This window comes from Chaetodon auriga, chromosome 8 (assembly GCF_051107435.1).
Source record: "Chaetodon auriga isolate fChaAug3 chromosome 8, fChaAug3.hap1, whole genome shotgun sequence".
NCBI classification, from domain to species: Eukaryota; Metazoa; Chordata; class Actinopteri; order Chaetodontiformes; family Chaetodontidae; genus Chaetodon; species Chaetodon auriga.
In genome coordinates this window covers 18,452,501-18,475,778 of record NC_135081.1, presented here as the reverse complement: position 1 = coordinate 18,475,778, position 23,278 = coordinate 18,452,501, and the positions used below count along the sequence as shown (strand labels likewise).

General features: G+C 44.5%; 1 protein-coding gene across 2 annotated transcripts in view; it reads right to left on the bottom strand.

Moving 5' to 3' along the window:
• grin2db (glutamate receptor, ionotropic, N-methyl D-aspartate 2D, b) overlaps positions 1–23,278 on the bottom strand; it is a 42,805-nt gene that overhangs the window by 7,532 nt on the left and 11,995 nt on the right. For both annotated transcript variants that reach the window (XM_076736556.1, XM_076736555.1), the window contains exons 2-14: positions 19,673–20,014; positions 19,154–19,360; positions 17,878–18,144; positions 14,286–14,614; positions 12,970–13,084; positions 7,508–7,713; positions 6,807–6,975; positions 5,228–5,381; positions 4,640–4,765; positions 3,572–3,801; positions 3,056–3,216; positions 1,237–1,306; positions 1,025–1,142 (exon numbers count right to left, since the gene is read on the bottom strand). In XM_076736556.1, coding sequence (XP_076592671.1) covers positions 1,025–1,142; positions 1,237–1,306; positions 3,056–3,216; positions 3,572–3,801; positions 4,640–4,765; positions 5,228–5,381; positions 6,807–6,975; positions 7,508–7,713; positions 12,970–13,084; positions 14,286–14,614; positions 17,878–18,144; positions 19,154–19,360; positions 19,673–19,960 — 2,440 coding nt within the window. In that variant the 5' untranslated portion in view covers positions 19,961–20,014. The remainder of the gene's footprint in view (positions 1–1,024; positions 1,143–1,236; positions 1,307–3,055; positions 3,217–3,571; positions 3,802–4,639; positions 4,766–5,227; positions 5,382–6,806; positions 6,976–7,507; positions 7,714–12,969; positions 13,085–14,285; positions 14,615–17,877; positions 18,145–19,153; positions 19,361–19,672; positions 20,015–23,278) is intronic.

Genomic DNA, 23,278 nt, shown 5'->3' with positions numbered 1-23,278 from the left:
GCCATTATCAGTGTGTAAGCAGCTAAACTGTCTGCGTGCCAGAAACAGCTAAAGGGCTTTGTCCGCCACGCCATAAGCAAAGCTGATTTAAAACACGAGGAAAAGCCAAACAAGCAGTATTAGATTGAGACAATAAATGCGTGTGGCGGACTGTGTAAAATGACAATCAAGCATTAGTGTACTGACGACTATTGCTAAAAACAGATTCTCTCTGTCAAACAAGTAACCATCCTCCCATGGATTAATCTTAGACACAAGTGTGTGCAGCAGACAAACAGCATACTAATAATGTTCCTATAGCTATCAATTATTCAATTATCTGATCTGTTTTCTATACCTCTGCATGCTCCAGTGCACCCTTTCCACATCCAATGTTCAGGGTATTTTCAGGTGTTTCTCTGTGGGGTTTTTTCTTCACACTTCTTCACTTTCTGTGTCAGTCTCAGCTAATCTGTAATGAGTGTAAATCTGTCACCGCACAAGTTGTGATGATCCTTTTTTACAACACTGACTCACACAAGTAAATCCTTTTTTCTTTTACCCACCCGAGCAGGAAAAAGGGAAAGAGAGTGAAAGTCAGACAGATTGAGAGGAGTGAAAACAGCGGAGGGCCAGGTGCACTTTCACCAACAGAATCAAGTCATTTCTCCAATTCTTGAAACGAACAATTGATATTCCTCTTGTTCCCACCTCCCCTTTTATTTCCCCTCTTCTCTTGTAGCCAACAAAAGGACCCACAAACCTCTTTACTAGCACCATCAGCCCTCTCCTACACACCATTATTCCCTCTGTCACAATCAAAACACCTCACAGCCAACGGTCTCTTCACACCTTATATTCCCGCATCCACTACTCAACATCCTCTCATTCATCTACCCCCTGTGTCCTCCATCCACCCCCCCCCAACCCTCTTGTTTCTCTGTGGCTTGTTTCTCTGTCCTGTCATTTTACCCATAACCTTACCTTTGCCCCTCCATTGTCCTAATTATTTTCCTCTCTACCCTCCCCTCCCCGCAGTTCTTACCATCTCCCACCAGCTGCAGCAAGGCCAGGTCAAGAGGACGTTTCCAGCGTGAGTTTTTGTGCAGGGCGATACCGTAGCCTGTGGTGGCAAAAACCTTCCCCGAGCCTATGGTCATCACCTTGGAAAAGGACAATGTACACATATTGAAAAAATGACCAAGAAGCAAACATATATGCTGAATCTAGTGTGTGCCTGCACAAGTTAGTCCTCACCTTACAACCTTCGTCCTTCCTGGCCATATAGTTCAATACTGCAGCATCATAAATAAAAGCATCCAGTTTCCTGTAAAGGGATCAAGGGAGAATTCATTCATCATTAAATGGGAGAGAGGGAGCAGAGGGAAGGAGAGACTGGCTGAGGCAGGGGAGGGGAGGAGGTATAAAGGTGGATCTCTGCGACGTACCTGAGAAGAGAGTTGGGGTGCAAAAATATACAGCAGACAGGCACGCAGAATGATAGAGAGGGCATGAAAAGTTAAATCGTAACAAGAAAAGGGAGGAAGGGTGGAATTGTAAAGCAGGCTTGGCGGAAAGAGTGAAAACACAAGGAGAATAAAATAAGGCAGAGATCAGGGAAAGATGTGTGAGTAAGAGGGAGCGGTAAGGTGGTGGAGGCAGAGGGGAGGAGGAGGATGGGGATTTATACGATGCGAAGAGCGCAGTGACAGGGAGAGAGAGAGGGGGGAAAGATTTACACACTTCAGGGGGAAAAGACATGGGATAGAGCCAGAGAGTGATGAGGATTATAAAGTTTAAATACAGACACACCGAGAAAGCACACTGGGAAGGGAGGAAAGAATGGACCAAAAAAGAGAAGGAGAAAAGAGACAAATGGTAAGATAAGAGGGCAGATGAGGAGTGACAGCAAGGGAAAGATCAGCACCAAGGATGAGAAAAAAGACAGCAGGAGAAAAGGAAAAGTTTCTCTTTTTTGTGTGCACGTTAACACTGAGTTATAATTGTGGTGTCAAGGCAATGGGGAGGGAGAAACGATGACAGAGGCTTAGGATAAAGTAAACTGGGATTATCCAACACATGACGGGTGATAGAGATTCTACTAGAAAGTGAAGAGGGAAATGCTGCTTGCGCTGTGTGGGTGGGTGAAGCGTTGAAGGTGGAGAGAGAGAGAGAGAGAGTAAAAGGTGAGAGAATCTGTGCAGGAAAGCAGGAAATGTGACAAAAGATGTGAAATGTTAGTCTGAGTTGAAAAGAATGTCAGTGCGTATGATGGACTGTGACTGCGAGGGTGAGAGTATCACAAAAATCACAAAAAAAGGCAGCGGGTATGATTCCACCCAAAACCAAAATAATGTAACAACCATATATATCAGCTGAACTTTCATTAGATTAGAGAGATTAGAGATCGTATTGTCAACTACTGATTCCAAGGTAAACACCTACTGTAAACCAGAAATCCCTTAAGTGCTAAGAGGAATGGCAATTTCAACATCTCCCACTCGATGACAACCGAACAACATTATCTTCCTTAGGAAGATTGTGTGATACAATCGCTTCAAAACAGTCACAGAATGGGCTTTGTGGCGAGACTGTACTGCCAATCAATATGGAGATCTGATTGTAATGGGGCCAGTAGTCAGAGTTTTAGTTTTTTTTGACCATTTAGTGGCACCACATTTACTAGCGCCTTATCTAAATGACAGCAGACGGGGATTTTCTTGGAGACACATAGAACATTTCTGCAGCTAATTCCTTTTTTTCTTTAACTGTTATTTAAATCTAATCTAATCATACACACAAACCTGCGTATTTATATTGTATATTTTCATCACCACCTTCCATCACCTTGTACAGTGACCTAAGAAGTGATTTGCTGTGGCTGTAGGAGGGCAATGCATTTGTTTGCACGGTTGCTAAGATAGTGCAACTTGCAAGTCTACCTTGCTTGATAAACAATAATCTGCAAAGCATGCTTGAATGGAATCACTGAAAAAATAAAGCAAGACATGGAGGAAGACAGAGACCTAGCAGGATACATGTAAATGTGAACCAACTCATGTTGTAGCAGACAGACCCAGTCTTGAGGTTCAGAATGGCGTCCTCCACTCCTTTCTGGTTGTATTTTCCCATGTACTGGTGCATGTCTGGGTAGTTGGAGCGGATGTTTTTTTCTGTGCTCCCGTTGGGCACTGTGCCAAACTTCAGAGGTGGGTACTGCTCCTCGGGATGCTGAAACTAGCGGAGCAAAGGGAGGCGAGGGAGGGAGACGGAAGGGGCATGAGACACACCAGGCTGTGCACCAATCTGTCTGACCTATTTCTGTCCACTTTCCAGTCTAACTTACAACACTCCGTGCACAAATCAAATCTTTGAAAGGAGAGCAGCCTGTGGACTTAAAGTAGCATTTAGAACTGTCTTTTAAGTATTCAAGAACTGTGGTAATTGAGTTATGTTAAATGAGATTTTATTCATTTCTAAATTCCTGTGCTTTAATCAATTTAACATTCAAATGCACGGGATTTGGCTCACTGTAAGACTTTAATTCTCCTCCTGCTTTCCCTGCTTAATCAGTATTCAAGCAATAAGGTACCTTCTTGTCCGAGAGGCCTGACACTGTGTCAATGTACTCCTCCTGGATCATGAAGGCGGCCAGGTTAGCAGTGTAGGAAGCCAGAAAGATGACAGCAAAGAAGGCCCAGATCAGCACCATGATCTTGCTGGTGGTTCCTCTGGGGTTCTCCACCGGCACAGAGTTGTTGAAGACAATGGCCCACAAAAGCCATACAGACTTTCCTATCGTGAAAGTAGAGCCTCCAGCCTCTGGCAAAAATGATGACGAGGGCAAAAGAGGGAGAAAAAGAGTAGGACTTCAGAGTGTAATAAGTGGTTATGACATTGAACTTTTCTAGACGGCGGTCCAGCCAGTACACGGCACAGAGTGTATTCAGCAGCGTCTGACTGCAGATGAAGCAGACGGTTCAAATTAAAGTTCCCTGAATGATCTGTAAAACGGGTTTACTATATATGAAAATACCTAGCAGGCTTTCTGACACTGAACCTCATAAGGCAGTGACTATACGTTCCAAGGATGGCAGCTTTCAGTTCAGCTGCTACGTGATCTTACAAATAATTAAACCACATGGTGCAAATCACCATTCAAAGGGCTCAAACATTCCTGCCTTTATACGACAGGAGTAAAGGAGGAAGGAAAGAGAGAGATGAGAGTGAATGAGAGGGATATATGTGAGGATGACAGAGAGGTAAAATTATGTAGAGCACAGCAATCATGCAGTAAAAGAGGCGAGTCGGGTTGGGTATTGGACCGAGGCATCAGGCATACTGAATATCACAGGGGTACAAACTATGCTGTTGAATAATAAATGGCTGCTTCAATATCGAGAATACTTGGATGCAGTTCAACATACTTTAGGTATAATTTCCTCTTCACTATACTCACAGTTAAGGATTCAGGGCAGCACATTTTGAATATGATAGAATAGAAACCAAAAAGTTCATCATCACACTAGAAAATCATTTTGACTTTGACCATTTTAACCACATTCCATGAGTGTTTGTCCATTTGCTGCAACAACGATGGACTGCACGCAGACCCATCTATCAGGCTGGGAAAGACAGATAGCTTAAACCCATCACTCACTTTTGCCAGTCTGGAGACTGCGGTTGTAGCCCACAGGGCTGAAGAACTCAAAAATGAAGACGGTCACAGCCACCACGGTCAGGCACATGACGAACATCATCACCCACACCGCCGGACTGTAGGGCTCTTTGCAGGGAAACAAAAGAAGATTTAAACAAACACATACAATAAGGGTCTATCAAACATGTTTGTAGTCCATTAGCCGTATAATTATTGTTATCAATACAAGGGAAAGAAAGTTTTATAAAGATGACATATTATGTACTATATACACTGAGATGAGCCTTGTATGCAGTTAAAATAGAAACCTTCCGAGCATATTCTCCAGAAGTCCATAAACACTGTTTCCCTTTTTTACAATCATCTCAATGCAGTGTATAGGCCAATAACACTGCTCTCCCGCTGGAGCCTTGAGTTTGCTGACGGAGTGAAACTATAAGTTGGAAAGACACGAACAGCTAAGAAGTAACGGCTAATCTAGATGTAAGGACCAGCAGCCAAAGAGGCTTTTTATGCAAACTCAACACTTTACAATTAGATTAGATTCTGTACATCAGCTAACCACCTCACATAAATAGAGTCTTTTACCTAAGAAAGCAGATGGAGACACAGTTCCGTTGCTACGAGAGACCATTACACTGATGCCCGTCTCCACAAAAGGGACGGAGAAATCCACGACCTCTGACCTCTCCTCATTGATAGTCAGCGAGCCGATGGCCATGTCCGCTCGCTTGTACACCACCTAAAGGGGACATGAATCAGGGGTAAGACAGAAATCTAATTAATAATTAATGCAGTGGTTGTAGATAGACAAAGCCAATCTTTTACAGTCCACAAACACTGTTTCCAGGTGAGACAGTGACTTTCCTTCACCCTGACCCTTTGTACGTTCTCAAATGTGCTTGCCTGGGAAAGGCCAAGGATTCCGTCTGGTACAAATACTAAACACGTGTCTCCTGTGCATCTCTTTAGCATACAAAATGAGCTAAGGCCCGTCTCCTCCCTGCCACCATCTAGAAAAACCTGAAAACCGCTGTGTCTGCTGATTGTACAAGTGAAATGTTAATCTACATTAGACATGGCACATCCGCTCTTCAGAGCAAATCAGCAGAAAAATGAAGCGAAGCGGAAAGCAAAGCACCCTCCCCTCAACTCTGCCAAGTCTCTGGATTACCTGATCAAAGAATGGCAGGCTTTGGAACATCTGATCAAAAGACAGACATTAGTTTGAGAAAACAAAATTTGCTTGGCCTTTTGCATGTGAAAATAGATTCGACAGACAGCTCTGGCCTGGGCTCAAGTTATAAAATGATAGAGCACGAATGGAACTGCTTTGGAACCTGTGACAACTGCCGTTTGGCAAGTCCCATCTGGGACAAAGACAGAAACAGCGGGGTGCTTCAATGAAACAGCAGCCCCCATATCGATCTCAGTAAGTGTGTGAGCATGTGTGCCTGCTCGTCTGTTTGTGTGTGTCTGTTTTTTTGTTTGTTTTTTTTTGCCTGCATCTCTGTGTCTTTCTTGATGGGGGATCATGAACCTCAGTGAGTATTGCCAAGAAAACATCAAGGACTAATCGCAGCTAGCCAGGGGGTGTCTGACAGTGCGCGTGGCTCTGCTTCTATGTGTTTTGTGTGTACAAAGATGTGTCTCTGCAGATAAACATACTGTAGGGAATTGTTTGCAGGAGAGTGTGCTCACTGCATATCTTATCCATCATGCATGTCCATCTAATTTATGTAACTTTGCATTTTTCTGCCCTCCATTACAGTGTATTTGCTGCACATTTGTGTGCGTGCGTGTGTGTGTGAGAATGTCTGTGTGTGTGTAACAAATGGCAGCTGTCTGATTGCTCGCAGTAGTTAAGGGGCCATAACTCTCACAGCGATTGATGTACCACATAGCGTTTAACTGGTCACCCAGGAAGCAGGAGCACAGGCTGAGGAATGCTACTGTGCGGCTTGTCAACTGAAAATGCAACACAAAATATGCGGAAACACAAATATAGACTCTGACACACACACACACACGCTTTTCACACATACACAAGTGACATGGGACCGACATTGAGAACACATTGCTCACAAAGGCAGACAGGCAGAACGACAAGCGCACACACACACACACACACACACACACACACACACACAAGCAAACAAAGACTTGCCTCTCCAATCATGCCGTTCCAAACCCCATCAATTTTCTTCCCATGTTTCCCATTGGTCACTAAGTAAAGGTCATAGGTGAAGCCGACAATCTTGGCTAATCTCTTGAGGATGTCGATGCAGAAGCCCTTGCAGCACTGCTTCATGGGGGCCACACCCTCGTGGATGGCACTGTGAAAGAGTCACAGAGGGGAAATAAGAAGTAAAAAAAAAAATCAATGCAAGGGAAGGAAAGGAAAGGAAAGGAAACAGTCACAGAAGGAATACTGTGGCCAAGTCCTTGGTGACAGGTTTGATCGACTAGTGTAGGATAGCTGCTGTCATCCCTTCAGAGGCTGATGAACCATAAAGCTCCACTGTGGTCATATCTGATTCCAGACCCCTGAGTCATTCCACTGATCCTCTGGAGAGCAGTCTGTTATTGATTATGGTCAGGAAGTGAAGAGACCACAGTTTTGATAGGTGATTGATGTCTCCTCAATTGGATAGCATCACAAGAGCCTTGAAACTCCATTCATAGCAGAGAGAGCTACAGTTCCTCTTTTTTTCAATTGACTTTCATGTTTATCATTGTGAAAATTGTAGTTTTAGGTGAAACATTATTATATGGAATATACCAATAACATGAAATTCTACATAAAACATATCAACTTAAATCTGACTGAAAGAGGGGGGCGTTGTCTTAAATCCAATGTATTCAGACCTGGCATTAAGGGGTCGCCTGCAGGGCACTGAGTCACGGATGCAGGTCCCGGATGCAGGGTCTGCCAGTTCCACGATGACAAATGGCCTTTCCTCCAGTGTGACAACACGCAGGTGCTGGGCATCATCAGGTGGTTTGAGGAACGGCCCATAGCGAGACCAGGCTGGGTACCGAAGCCTCAGCACACCGTTCTCCCACCAGCCTACCTGGGGGAACAGACCAGAAAAACGTTGGAGAGAGGTGGAGCACACAATCCCACAAATTTCTACGGCAGGCAGAATTTCTTTTCTTTTTAATGGATGCCACCTTTGTTTAGAACGATTAACAAGACCAGGTAACCTAAATAACCCCACTGAACAAAGCTATTCTAAAGCTAAGAAGACAAAAGTCAACTCACACTCGCATTGTCTCAAGGTTTGTTTAAGGAGTAATACTTGGAATAATCACATCTGCATGTTTCAAGTTCCACTACTGTCTGAAATGCTGCTGAGGCAGAAGTCTTTACACTGGCTTCCACTAAGGTATAGAACTGACTTTAACGCACTGCTGCTTTACACTACATTATACATTAAGACATTAATACGTACATAGCACACGCACGCTATCATTTTTACAACGTACGGAATTACCAAACACCCGACAAGATCTCATATGAACCAACTCCTGACCCATTCAAACCGTCCTCCCCTGTTAGCTAACTTACCTCATATTAGCCATATGCTAGCAAACTACCAAATAGCTAACGTTTGTCAACAGTTCAACAGCTAACAAAATCGTTTACTTATTTGAGTTATGAGTGTTAAGGCCATTAGTAGCACACCTCCTTTTGGACAAAGGTTTTCCCTCTTTTGCTTGCTGACTGTCCAACAATTTGAAATTGCTGACTGGCCTTTCGCCTCACTTCATTTCTGCTTTCGCTGCGTCGATCAGAAAAAACTGCTCGGTATAAATAACCGTAGTACAGGTGGGAGTATGGGTTGGACGCAACCAAGTTTTCTGCGGGGGAGGGGGGGTCAGATTAAAGTGTATTTGTGTTTGTATTTGTATTTGTATTTGTAGTTGTTGTTGTTGTTGTTGTTGTTGTTGTTGTTGTTGTTGTTTATTTGCTCTTGTATTATGATTGATTAATTTTCCTCCTAAAACAAAAGCTGTTGCAGGCAGGCTTAAATATTATATGGATCACATATTTTAGAGTGACACAGGTATGGCATAAGGCTATAACATCAGCCATAAAATCATTGTTTACTGTTAAGGAGCCACTCTAAATTCAATTTAAATAAACAAATAAAGTAATCAATTGAACAGAATAATAATTTACTTTGTCAGACAGACAGGGACAACACAACAACATTAACATCTGTACAACATAATACAGTTCGATGCAAATGCCCTGCAATCATCATTGTATTAGACTGCTTCACTTTGTCCTTCCTTGCATAAGACACATAAATCACAAAATACATTGTACAGTACTGTATCACAAACGCACATCTCCCTGACAGTCTCAATAAAAACTTAAAGGTTGTATTTACTGCAGGGCTATGGTAATGTTTAGTATTATGTTGTACAGGTATTATGCTAGTTATTGTGCCCACTCGCTCTTTTTCAGAACACCGGTCCCTGAATATTCATTATTATGTGGGTTGGGAGCAATTACCTGACACATTGGTGCATATGCAAAGGCTACACTGATTGATGGCTTTGCAGTGGTTAGCCAGATATGTTTGTTTTTAGTGTCAAATCAGACATCAAACAAAATGATTATATTTTCCATATAATGGCTTTGAGTAGGACGAAGGCCAGTAACTCACAGATTCATACTTACACAAACAATGGGCTTTACTGGAGGAGCTATGGTGACAGAGGTGTTTCTGTGACAAGCAGAAATCCATATTTCTAACCTCTAGGCTGTTGAATATTCTGGAACCATAGTTACTGTTTGATTTGACTTGATTTGATTGAATTATTTTTATCTGACAACCTCTGGTCAAAATCATTTTCAGAAGCATTTACACATTGAAAAATCACATGTGCAGCAAGTAGATGGATGGCCACAGATATCAATTCAGTATGACTTTTAAAATCTGTTCTCTGTGAGACCACATTGTTCTGTGTCCACTGTTGACCTAAAAATGTCTGTCAAGCATCCCTTTGGCTGTGTCATTATTTCCCCCTTCTCTTTGCATTGTTCATATGTACTCTGGATGTGTCAAATGCTGGTGCCTGGAATATCCAGATTTATGAAAGTTAACAAGGCAGAGCCACACCCAAGAAGATTCAGTGCAGAGTCTTTCTTGTTTGTGTGTGAACCCTCCTCTTGCAGCCACACTCGACACATGTTGGCATGATCACCTGATAAAAGTCTTGTCTAAGTGTCATGACAAGCGTAGCTGAGGTGTGCATTCATACTGTATGCTCATGCATACATAAATACATGAAGATATACAGTCAACATACACAGACATATATATATATATATATATATACATACAGATGAGAATGTGAGTGCTTAAGCAGGCCAGTAGAGTAAAGTTTGGCAGCTTTGTGCAGCCTGCATGCCTGTGTAATGCAAGTGCTGGCAGAGAGAAGAGGAGGAGGTGGCAAGAATGACAGTATTTCGGCTGCACTTCGACCACAGCTCTTCAACAGACATTCAATCAAAACACACTCAGGGAACACAGACAGGAAACAGACAGAGCTTACAGGAGAACACACTACTCTCTATCAGACAAACGCCCAGAAAAACCCACACACACACACACACACGTCAGAAAAAGAACAGCAAAGAAACACCACTTCAGACTTCTCAAATTGCTGAAATATTTCGGGGCAGAGAAAATACTCCGGTTTGGAGCAAAAGTTTGAGGACTGGGAACTACTTTAAACTAAAATGTTATCCTTTAGCAGCGGTGAGTGGCGTTAATAAATGTTCATTAAATTCCAGTAATATCCTGGAACATCTAGGTCTGTGTGCTTGTCTGTAGCTGAAACAAGCCATGCTAATGCTGGACAACCTTCAGTACTAGTCTGCAGTGTTTCAGTAAGCTAAGCTCGGTGCTCCCGGGCTCTAGGTAATGGTGCAGTCATTGTAAAGAGAACATTAAATATTCAGGGAGAGCCAACAGCGTGGATGTGCATAATAGGCAGATACAGGCGTCTTATCCTCATTGTGGGATTGTGTGTGTGTATGCAATAGGGTTTATGCAAGAAGGGTGTAAGCATATGTGTGTAAGCATACAGTATGTGCCCTCATTTGTGTGCACACACATGTGGATGTCTGTGTGTAAGTTCTAAGCATGTGCGTGTGTATGTGGGCGGGTTTCGTACCCTGGGTTTGCACAGAGTCGAAGGACCAGCGCAGGAGCTTCTAATTGAAAGGGATTTGAGGGATATGGCAGGAGTCAGCATGTTACGACACGCTGAGACTGGACTCTGGTGGGCTGTTAAAACCAGCAGGAGGCTGAGAACCACCAATGTGTGTATTTGTGCTTCTGTGTGTGGAAGCTTGTGTGGGTTCATCGGTATTTGTATTTGTGCGGTGTTTGTGATTATGTTCAGTTGCAGAGTATATGTTCCGAGTGTGCTGTGTGTCTTTATGCATGTACAGTGTGGTGTTGAGGTGCCGGTGTGTGGTTGAGAAAATGAGCATCGCTCTCTCTTCTGACACTGACAAGGGTAAAATCCCGGCGTATTAAAGGGAAAACATCTCCAACAGGTGACAAGCCTTCGTATTAAGGATTTCTGAACAAACCACAGCTTTATAGAATATGCATGACATGCCAGGGGTACTGGTGCTTGGTAGACGAGCATGCAGTTATGTAGACAAGACACTCAAACACACAAAACAATGGGGAGTCTACAACCAGATGGTAATGACACCCAGAATTCAGCAGTATTTAAATCTGCATTTCATTCTATACTTAAAGACCTGAAAACACAGGCAGCAAATAAGAACAAATCACCAACTATTGATCAGAGCAACATCAGAACATTGCTTTCAGCAAAATGGCGAAGAACGAAATGTATGAGTAGATGTGTACGACTGCAGGGCTGCAACAATTGATTATTTTCATTATCGATTCAAGGATAGGTTCGCATTTTTTAAGTCTGTCTAAATGCAATTCTCTCAGACCCATTTGTACATTTAAAGACCAAAGAGATCCCTACTCTCCATACCGGCCTTGAAGTATCTCTTCTTAGTGCCACTCGATGTAAAAGATGAGGGGCAAAATCCACAGTCCTCATTTTGTGTAGAAATGTCCTCCACAATTCAGGCAAAGCTATGTGAAGCTTCAACAGTCTGAGTTCGTTAAACTGAGTGAGTATCTGTTTGTGTCTTTTTTGTTCAAAAATCCCTTTTGTGTTACTATCCCTCCGCTGCATCTCAGCAAGTTAACGCTGCTCAGGAAATTACAAAGACGGACTTTTCTGCTAAAGAGTCTGTTACTTCAAAGGATCACCTCTTAATTTGGATGACACTCACTGCTGAAGCCTCTGTTAGCTTGACCTTAACTTAAAAATGCATTTTTGCACAAAACTAGGACTGTGGATTTTGTCCTCTGTCTCTTACCATGAAATCACACTATGAAGGTATTGCTTCACAAGTAATAAGGAGAAGAGGGAAAATTACAGACACCAGCATTTCTGTAAAGATACATATGGGCGTGCGCATATTGTATGAAGACAGACTTGAAAACATGTGACCCTATCCTTTAATTTTTCTAAACAATTAATTCATCCATCACAGTTTCTCAGAGGCCATCGCAGACCAATGACCCAAAACCCGAAGACGAACAATTTCTAATGACATAAAGTCCAAAAAGCAAAACCCCACATTTTAGAAGCTGGAAACATTTTCATAGTTACCACACTTAATGAATGAAAATTGTGATGATTGGATTTCTGTCAGTTGACTATTGTTTCAGCTCTGTAAATGTGTGTGTGTGGATGTGCATTTGTGGCATTGTGTGGTGTGCTTCAACCAGGAAACAGACAGAAAGCAGAAACTTAACAAGAAGATCACACAAAGCACAGTCAAATGGTCAGCTGCCAGCCAGCAGCCAGCATCTCTCCTCTGCCTGGGGCACCAGAGTGAACTTTACATGAAAATGAACCCATGTGACCAAACTATCCTCATTGTCAGGTTTATGTTCTTACTTCAGATGTCAGTGCAGCAAAGATCTGCTCCTCTAGCTCACATGAAGAGATTAGGACTCAAATGTGTTGCTCCAATCAGCACAAAACCTGGATTTCGTTTCTTGGCACTTTTGTCCTTGCAGTTGTTCAGAGAGGACAAAATTTCAGTTTCTCAAGAGTCCCATGATTGAGACAGTCTTTGGAGACAACAAAATAATATGCAATCAACTGTATTGTGTGGTTCAACAGAAAACATGCCATTTTCTCTTCTAGAGTGACACTCAGAGCACATGATTGGACATAAAGAACTGATGTCATGTCCTTACATCTTCCCATCCACGTCCAGGTGTCCAGGAAATTACATCCAGGAAGGGGTTGGCCAGGTAGCCATCACTATTGAAGGAATAGTCCCGACCACCAAGCGTGATGTTGCTGAAATACCTGCATGGCGATGGATAAAGACAAAAGGAAGCAGACAGTAAGTAAATGGCAACAAAACACATAATATTTGTGAATTAACTAATGTTTTCTTGGAGGAGATGAGGAGAAAATAGAAATCATAAGGCTGGTTTGATGCAACAGTAAGCCTGCCCTATTCTCTTCCTATTTGAAACTAAGTCACAGCACCTGTATGGTGACAGTGAGGGCTTGTCTGTTAATCAAATCTACAGACAAATGATCAGACGCACAGAATTGTCAGGACCTTTGAAGTCAAACAACTGCTGCTTTCTGCATCAGCTGCAAGCTCTATAGTTTGTCTCATAATCACACAGGACAGCCGCTCTAATTGTCTCCTCATGTCATCTTGCTGGCTTCAAAACACAAAACCTGAAAGCTTTTTCTCTTCACATGACAGAAAGCCTCATATGGAACAACAGCTGTAGTTACAGACAGTGAACAGCAGGTAGCAGTGCAAAAAAATGGAAATGAAAACATCTTCCCCCTCTGTTCTTGGACATATAAAGAAGGAAGAATCCATTAATCATTTCCCCTTTAATTGCTACACTGTTTGTGCTGTGCTTCATTTACAAAAATTACTGCAAATAAACTCATTAATTACATGTTTGGCTCATTTACACACTGAACAAACTCAGAGTAGTCTCTCTATTCAATAATGTGTGTGTGTGTGTGTGTGTGTGGTGTGTGCATATGTGGATCAAGAATGACTGGCGTTAAAAATGAATCAAGATGATAACCAGAACCACTTGGGCTACCTGTTAGAGTGTGCCGCTGCCTGTTTGCACAGCCTACGAGGAATATATTAAAGCCGGCTTATTAATATACATGAGACATGGTCCGCTTGCTACAGATGCTGGGGTAATTTTGCCAACTCACAACTACACGCACCAACAACATCTATTTTGCATGGATGATAGCCAGCTCCAAATTCAGATATCCCCTCTGTGCCTGCTCTCTGACACTGAATCTACCAACTCCACCCATATACCTTCCAGCTCATTCTGCCACTGAACCAACTCATTTCATAGAATACATCTTATGCCGTTCCTTCTTTTTCTTTTCCTTTTTCACATATTTTGTCTGGAGCCTGCCAACTGCTTTGCACTTACCCCAGACCTTACATTTCCCTCCTCACATTCTCCCTTTAGAGAGTGTTTCCTCTTTCCTCTCATCTCCCTCTCACCTCATCCTGCCCCGCAGTCTCTGGGTCTGATTGGCATCTGTCATGCAGTTGGTGACAAAGTTCGGCCCACCCGTGGTCCCATAATCTTTGCGCGTTGCGACTGCCCCATGAGTCAGCACAGACACACCCCGAGCAATCCTCCGGCGAGGTTCGTCCCTCCAGCCCTGGGGCCGCACGGCAAACAGAGCCCGGGGCAGGCTCTCCATGCCCAAACCTGAGAGAGCTGGCCCCACAGCAAACCACATGTGCGAGGCTCCGGCCTGACCGGCGGCCCAGGCAGCTCGGAAGACCAGCTCGGCCTCCTCCTGGGAGCAGTACAGCAAACGTACCTGGAGGACAGTAGGAAGGCAGGGAGGGAACAGGGACGAGGGGAGACACACACACACATACACGCTAGTGAGATAAGGAGGGGACAGGGGAGACGTGGAGAGAGACAGAGGGTGGGAGAAGTAAGGGGAGAAAGATAGAGCTGGAGCAGAGGTGCACCTGAACAGGAGGGGAGGAGGTTAGATAGAAAAGGCCATATCAAGAAAAAACAAGCGTGCTGGGGGAGGTAAGAGGAGAGATAGCTGTAAGCTGATGTGATAAGGTTCATGGGAGTTGGGCGGACGATTCTGAAGGAGAAGCAGACAAACCAGAGAGAGGGAAGACTGCATGACTAAATGTGATGTGTGCTAACCAGGAGGTGCAGAAGGCAATGGGGGTCAGTGCTTAATGAGCTTGGCCCTGATGAAACAAGTTACAGTTATGAATAATGAAAATGGGAATAAAACAAGGCGAAAATGAAACAACTGTAAGTGGTAGAGCAGAGGAATAGAGAGGTAGAGGCGGGGATGCTCAGGAAGGGGAGGGCGGTTAAAGACCAAACACACCTTAGGGAAAACCAGAGGGAAGAGGTTAAACTCTGACATATGTTATTAAAAGCAGGGTGGAGAAAAGACCTGGAGATAACAGGAGATGGAGGGGGGTAAAACGAACGGATGGAGGGAAGTAATCAGACGTGGGAAAACAGAAAAGTCACTCCTTGGAGAACAGAAAGGGGGGGGGGGGGGCGGAGAAAAGCAAAGGATGACATGTTTTGGTGAAATCAGGGCCTGGAGAGATAAGAGATATTTTGCGAAAGACTGGGTGGGATGATGGAGTGAGGCTGGGGAGAAGGAGAGAAGAAAACATTAAAGAGAGAGAAATTCAACATCGAAAGACAGAGCAGTGACAGTGGATGGGCTCTCTGCTGCAAATGCTGAGGTAAGGAGGGGGGAGGAGAGAGGGGAGGGGGGTTAGAAATTGACCAAAGAGGGTTTTAAGGGGTTAGAGGGGAAATGCAGAGAGAAGGAGGGGATCGACAAGAGGAAGATAGAGCTGAGCTGAGCAGCAGGAGGGTGGGGGTGGGGGTTAAATGCTGACAAATACTACATAAAGAAAGAGTGAGAGCATTTAAAATTAAAGAAGTACATAAAAATAACAGAGTGAAGACAAAAGACAAAGGGGAATCGAAGGACACAAAAGAGAAAGACAACTGTTTCATGGAAGGGGGGTGGGGGAGTCAGGGAAACAGACTGAAAGCACATTTTGAGAATTGCGCCTTCATTGAATTTTGAACTGTAATGGCTTGGCAAAACAATCCTGCCTGTATGCCAATAAACCTCCAGTGAATTAGGCAGGGAATGAGAGTGACAGAGGGAGAGGAGAAAGGAGAGAGAAAGTGGGTGACAGACAGAGAGGGAGACTAAATTAAGGAGGGAAGGAAGAGAATCAGAGTTATAAACAGACACACACAATATCTAAAGACGGGAAATGGAGAAAGAGAGGAACATACAACAGAGAAAGAGAGAGAGCAGAAGAAATACTGACAAGGCAGAAGCTGGAAGAGGAATGGAACAAAAGACAGCCAGTGAGAGATTTGAGTAGAAATTGACCCAGAGACCTGCATCAGGTCATCTATAATGTAGAAGACATAACCATATATGTGGCAAAAGAGAGAGAGAGAGAAAGAGAGAGAGAGAGCATGTAATGCAAACATACACAGCATCACTAAGCAATCAAAAGCATTTATTAGCCCTGCAGTAGAGAAACGCTAAAAGAAGGGGGGCGTCGTTGTGGAACAGCAAGAGGGTTAAAAAGCAAGCACTGCGTACATAGGCAACCCGCTGCAGGCGGTATGTTATATTAACAGTGACACTAGCAGAGTGGAGTCTAAGGAATCCAATACACATGCACGCCCTGCAGACACAAACACACACAGTCGCGCGCGCACACACGCAGAGCTGCAGTGACCATGCTGGGACATTAGCGATGACATTGAGACCCAGACTAAACCGAGCCAATGGAGAGCAGAGTCTGTGGCTGGAAAGACGTGCAGCAAGAGAGACGGACGAATGGACTGAAGGAATGAAAGATAGCCATACAGTGATGAACAGGAAAGCAGCAGAGGAGAGTGAGCTTGTCTCTAGGCAAAGAAATGCAGGAGGGGAGGCAGAGGGGGAAGGGGAGAGTGGAGGAAGAGCACGGAGATGAGTGAAAAACACTGAACAGGAGGATCATAGGGTCAAAGAGGGGGTTTGAAGGTAAAATTAATGGTAAAGGAAGTGTGGAGATAAAAACAAGAAGAGCAGGGGAAATTAGAATGGAAGTTTGAAAGAAGTGAGGAAAGGAAGGGAAGAACGAGCAAGGAAGTGAAGTAGGAGAGGTAGCAGGCATAGAGTATGAAGGAATGGAACACACCAGAGGTACAAGCCAAAACCACAAGTCATTCTGCTCATTAATGAATCAATGTGAAGTTGAGATGTAGGGGGAGTTGTTGTTATACCGTCAAAATACCAGAGAAAAGACTGATGCACTTACCAACTGTATGTACATGATTAGAGAGAAGGTGACTGGAATGACGTTAAATTAAAGTAGAATAAAGATAGAGTGAAGAAACAGAAGAAATTAAGTTGGAATCATGAATTAGATAAGGTGATGTTCGGGTATAAAGTCTCTCATTACTACCTCAGTTTGTGCAGCCAAACATTGTTCAAACCCACAGACTTTCATTTCAAATTCTAGTTGAGATCTCAGAGTGTCCAAAGACAACAACCAAGTCAAGGTACATTTTTTAAATGTGCATGAAATCCATGACTACGTAACTTGGTGTAAACATAATTTACAGTGTCTTCGGTGAAGAGCTGACACAGCTGATACAGAATCTGTACAACGCGTGACACCGTCAGACAGTTTGAAACAAGATGTTTTTTTCAGACTTTAAAGCCACTTAAGATGAAACAAGGGGAAAACTGTTAAGACGTTAGCTTCTTTAGCACTTTGCTCATAACTCTTCATATAGTGCCTCACCATTACCAGCCAGCAAATCAGACTGACTGGTGGTTTTTGTTGTACCGTTGAACTGTTTATGCCTTCACATATGGGAGGGGGAAGAGAAGAACAGAGGGATAGAGGAGAGAGGGGAGAGAGAGATGTGGAGGGACAGAGGGAGAGACGAAGAAGGAAGGAAAAAGCTGGGAAGCCACCTGTCAGAAAGGGGGCCCCCAATGATACTCGCAGCACTTCCTCCCCTTTCCTCCCCCCTTTCCCCCCTCCCTCCCCCCTGTCTCACCTGCGCCTCGTTCTCCTTCAGCAGCCTGCGCGTGCGTGCCCCCCCAGGGTCGTCGGTCACGTTCAGGATCACCACACTCTTCTTCTCCCAGCCGATGAACGAGCCGTCCGTCAGGCCCTCCACCACAGACAGGAAGTCCTGGTAGCCATGGTGACGTGTGGACACCACGGAAAAGGCTGTCCAGTCATACTCCTCCAGCACCTCAAAGATGACCTCTAATTGGAGGGCAGTAGAGGAGCTGAACTGGAGAAAGATGGAACCTGATTCCTGATTTGGGGAAGAGAGCAGCAGATGTGGTTTAAAATCTCACTGTATAAACGGATCCTCTGTGGTTGCTCTCTGTCTAAAATGCAGCTACAATACAGTGAGCAAGTAACAGACAGCATTTCACTACAAAGAACTACAACTCTCTGGACTGCTCCATCTTTATGCACAACATCGAGGCATCACGGGGCTTGAAGTTTTTATGGAGCAGCGGCACCCGTGCAGCCGCGGGGCTAAAACAGCTAGGATTGTTGCACAAATTCTCCTATGACGTCCAGAAGGGAGTGTTTCTAAAAAGTCTGTTCAGGGGATGGGAGGGGATGAGGACTAGGCGAGGGTACATCTTCAAAGGAAGTTCATCAAAGTGCTACAATTTAATTCCTCAAGAGTAAATGGTTAAAACAGTTATTTGTAAGCACAAATGCAATGCTTTTTGTCCCCCCCACCCCCCAGTTTGGTGGTGAAAAGAATGTGACACTAGTTTCTCTGGTGCGTACACACTCGCACGCAAATGTACAGTACACACACATACACTCTGTTATTCACTCATACACACACATGTCTGCTCATTGCCTCCCTCCCAGGAACATCAGAGGCAGAGCGACAGCCCCAGTTGGTGCCATTTACAGATCAAACACTGCAGAGTTTCAGCAGATCAGCGACCCTGACCTTCAACTTCCCCTCCGTCCCACCGGCACTTCCCTAAACCTTTTCTTCACAGAGAGGGTGCGCGACATTGTGACATTGTAAGTTGTTATAGCAATATAAGCAGCTCTCCCTTTATACTTCATTCATTGTGCTGTCAATCCATACTGCTTCAGCATACGGCACACACGTAACTAACATTGTTCCACTCGCCGGGCGTCACATTCAAAGCTACGCAATCACACGTCCGCCCTCTTGTATTCCTCTGAATCACTCCTCTCTGGCTCACACATACACAAATGCACACACAAGCTGCAAACACTTCCCCTTCACTCTCCCACCCCAACCCCAACCTCCCTCCTCCTACCTGTGGCATCCTCCCCAGCCCCGCTCCCCCTCCTACAGCCACTATGGGCAGTCCTGTTTGTGCTGAGACAAACTCCAGCATGGGGGCCAAAGGACCCCAAGCCGTGCGAGGTGGCCTCTCCTCTTCATAAACCAGACCTTGCAAGGGCCGCGCCGCCAGCAGCTCACACAGCTGGGACAGCACTGTCTTAGGACTACTGTCATTCACCTGGGAAACGACAGAAAGGGATAAAGACAGAGGGACAAATAGAGTTGACCAACTAGGGCAGTGTGTCTTGACTTTGTGTTATTCATATGGAAAGTGTCTGTAGCACGCATGACATGTCTGGCTAACAATACAAGCTGTGGTCAAAGAGCAGAGCCAGACGCCCGCTCATTCAGCCGGGCCCACACAACGGCTGCAGTGTGCTGCCCATTCAGCTCAAATAATGGGAGTGAGTATGAATAATGGATGGTCATTGTTATTCCCTTCCTTCAAGTAAGGCTGAATGAGCAGTAGGTAGAAGAGACGATGTCCAACCTGTAGCCAGATGACGTTAGCAGAGCCCCACTGGGTGACCACGCTCTCCCCCAGGGAGCCGTATACCCGGCCGAAACCGGGGTAGAGCACCCTTCCCCCAGGCCCCGCCACCGCCGCCTCTGCCTGCACCGTAGCACCGGCGTGGATCACAGCGATGTTGAAGTTCATCATGGCCCCTGCATCACGCTCCCGCGGGCTGGGCCGGAGCAGGAGGTGGGGGGAGGCGTCCACCAGACCTGCCCACTCTGCCAGGACCAACAGGAGAGAGAGAGTAGGTATGGCGACCATGGCAACCTGCCGAGGGGGGGGGCGGCAGATATATATCGCACTAAGAGAGGGTGCCTGAAAGAAAGAGAGACAGCAAGGAGTAGAAGAAGAAGGTGAAAAAGAAGAAGAAGCAAGAGAAGAAGAAATTAAGTTAGACTTGGGTGTTTTTTTTTCCTGTAATGTCCAGTACAGAGGACATCCAATCAAATCAGGAGAGAAAAGGGAGGAGAAGGGAAGAAGGAGGTGTAGACGGAGAGAGTGAGAGGGAGAAAGAGAGAGAGAGACAGAAACTGATCAGACATTGCATACAGGCAAGACGGGGTAATGAATTCTGAATCCAATCATGGGGTAATAAAAGTTAGCTTTGGCTGGAGAAAATACTGGACGAGGAGTCCGAAATGCAGAGGGGAAAAAAACAATAGAGGGAAGGAAAAGAAAGCAAGACAGAGAGAAGATGAAATGGGTGCTATTTAGGCTGCAGGCTGAGAAGGAACAATATGAGGAAAAATAGAAACTGGCCGTTAGGGGGGAAGCAGGGTGAGAGGGAGAGGGAGTTAATAGAAGACAGAGACAAAGATGGGGGCGGAGGTGGTTATTGTGCGGCATGAATGATAACAACAATTAAGATCACTGTAAACACACTCGCCCTCACACGGCTGCATCCACGCACAGACACATGCATGCAAGCGTTTGAACAGACACACACACGCACACACATACGCACGCAAGATAAACGCGTGGCCACACTATGCCCGTAGAGAAGCTTAATGATAAAGAGATATGAGGGTTAATGCAGCACGCACAAACATACACACACACACTCGCACAAACAACCGCACAGAAAGATAATGACTACCTGGGAGATAGCAGGGTTAATATGTGAGCAACACACACACACACACACACACACACACACACACACACACACACACACACACAAACACAGCACATCATTTTCAATTTACTTCTGGTGCCAACTGCCCTCCTCCCCCTTTCTCCATTTCCTTCTCACTTTCTCCCCGCTCCGTCTCGTGCTCTGTCTTTTCATATTCCCCATCTCTTCTCCCAATTTTCATGGCTTCAGGTACCAAACACAATTGCATTGATTAACAGGGACCGGCTGACATAGTATTCCCTCCACAGTCACTCTCCCTTCCTGCGCCTGTGTTTCCCCCTTTTTCTCCTCTCTATGTTTTGCGCTCTGTCTTCATCCGACTCTCCTCTCTTTGTCACAGTCTGCCGATTCTTTGACCCTGATCAGTCTTTTGGATGGAAAAAGAAAGCGACAAAGAAAAGGAGAGAGAGTGGGTGGAGGAGAGAAAGTAACTGGAGGAAGGGGGCGGGGGGGGGGGGGGCAGGGGGGGCTGTGAAATGAAACGGAATAGAAAGGTACTGTAAATATGACTTATGATGATTGATTGATTGAAGGAAGGAGGCCAGGTGGCAGAGTAGAAGGGGAAAAGGAGAGGACGAAGTGGGATGGGATAGTGGGAGGTAGAATAAAATATGTGAGGAGAGGAGCAGGAAAAGAAATATTGATTACTGGGATGTGTATACGTGTTTGGCCTAAACAAATACACTGCCAAACCTCCTGTTTTGAGTGACAGGGCTGTGGGTATGTGTGTGCGTTGGGGTGGGGGGGCTACAGAGAAAAAGCTAGGCAGAGAAAGGAGGAGAGAGCGGAGGAATGAGATGGAATGAGGGAGGTGGAGAGATACTGGTAAGAAAAAGAGATGGAGGTGTGGAGAGATAGGGAGAGACAGACCTGTTAGTAGGAGAGAGGGAACAGGAGAATGTAATAATGAAGGGGAGAGGGAGAAAAACTGGGCTTTGTTGTTTCTTGGTTTGCTTTCAAGGCGAGGAAGATGTGGCAGGAAAGAATGGGAAGGACGTAGAGACAGAGAAAATGAGAGAGCCAGAGACGAAGCAGCAGGAATACGGTGCATCATATCACTTGGTGGAGCTGTATTCTACGGTGCTGAGCTCTGAGCCATTAACTGTTAGGCCTGTCACTGTATTTCACTCTCATGAGGTGTTTACGTTGCACTCTCCAACCAGAGTGTGCCATTCCATCACAGCGAGCCTTGCTGGAAGTGTGAACACAGTGTATTACTATATACAGTAGCTACTTTCCCAGCAGAGTGTACTCTGCCTGTTATCCAACATCTGCAGCATCTCACAGAGGCGCGCTACAGTAAAGCAAAGTACAAGTAATCATAATCAAATCCTCATCTAAATATATCTTACTATATAGTTCATTATGTGTTCCAATTCTGCAAACTGAATCATAAAAACCGTGCAGTGAGGGGGCTCACAGCGAACACACACACACACACACACACACACACACACACACACACACACACACACACACACACACACACACACACACACACACACACACACACACACTGAAACGTACGCACACATGCACAGGGAAGAGAAAAGAGAGTTGGAGAGAGAAAGAGACAGAGATTACTGTTTCATTTGATTTGCTACCGTAAATGAATCTTTTGTTAAAATGCAAATGTTCGCATTTTAGTATATTTTTTCCCCTTCTACATTTAAAAACGATCCTCTCCCGTCGTCAGAGCCACTTCTAATTCAGCAGAGTGTATAATGCATGTATATTTGGAAAGGCACTGCCTACAACTCGGGGAATGGTTAAAATGGGATCAATTAGTCAAAAGGTTTATAAAAGTCTGTTTTCCCTGAACAGAATTCAAGGTAAGGAATCAGTTAGTCATTGAGACGTTTCTTAGACGTGTGTGCTGTATGAGGAGCACTGCCAGGGTCTGACCGTTGCACGACAACTCCATCATTTGGAAAATAATGTCTTTATTTTGTTATTTGGGACGTATCAGGATTGTGTTCATCACCAGTACGATAAATATTGTAATATATTCTTTTCTTGAATGTGACTGCACCAACTACAAAGGCAAAAAAGATTCAAAGCCTTTCAGATTTTATAAGAGTGCTGTCTTTGATGATTCTTTTAGACTCTGAAACTTTGAATTCGCCATGGTGCATGCACCTTCAATCATCATTTGCTGTCTTAATCATTATATCAGCACTTACTCTAAAGTATTTGTATTGTACATTGTTGATCTCTCAATTTGACAATCACTGTAATAAGCAGCTTACTGTATCTACAGTATAATTATTTTTTTTTTCCGCTGAGCCTGTTTAGTTTGTCTTTTTAAACAAAGAAAGTGGCATTTACAGCACCTCAGAAGCTGGCGTACATGCCAGCGACTGTTAGAAGCAAACTAAAAACACCTTCAGGAATATTTACAGAGTGCTTAAGAGCAGGAATATTCTCAGGCTGACAGAGACAGC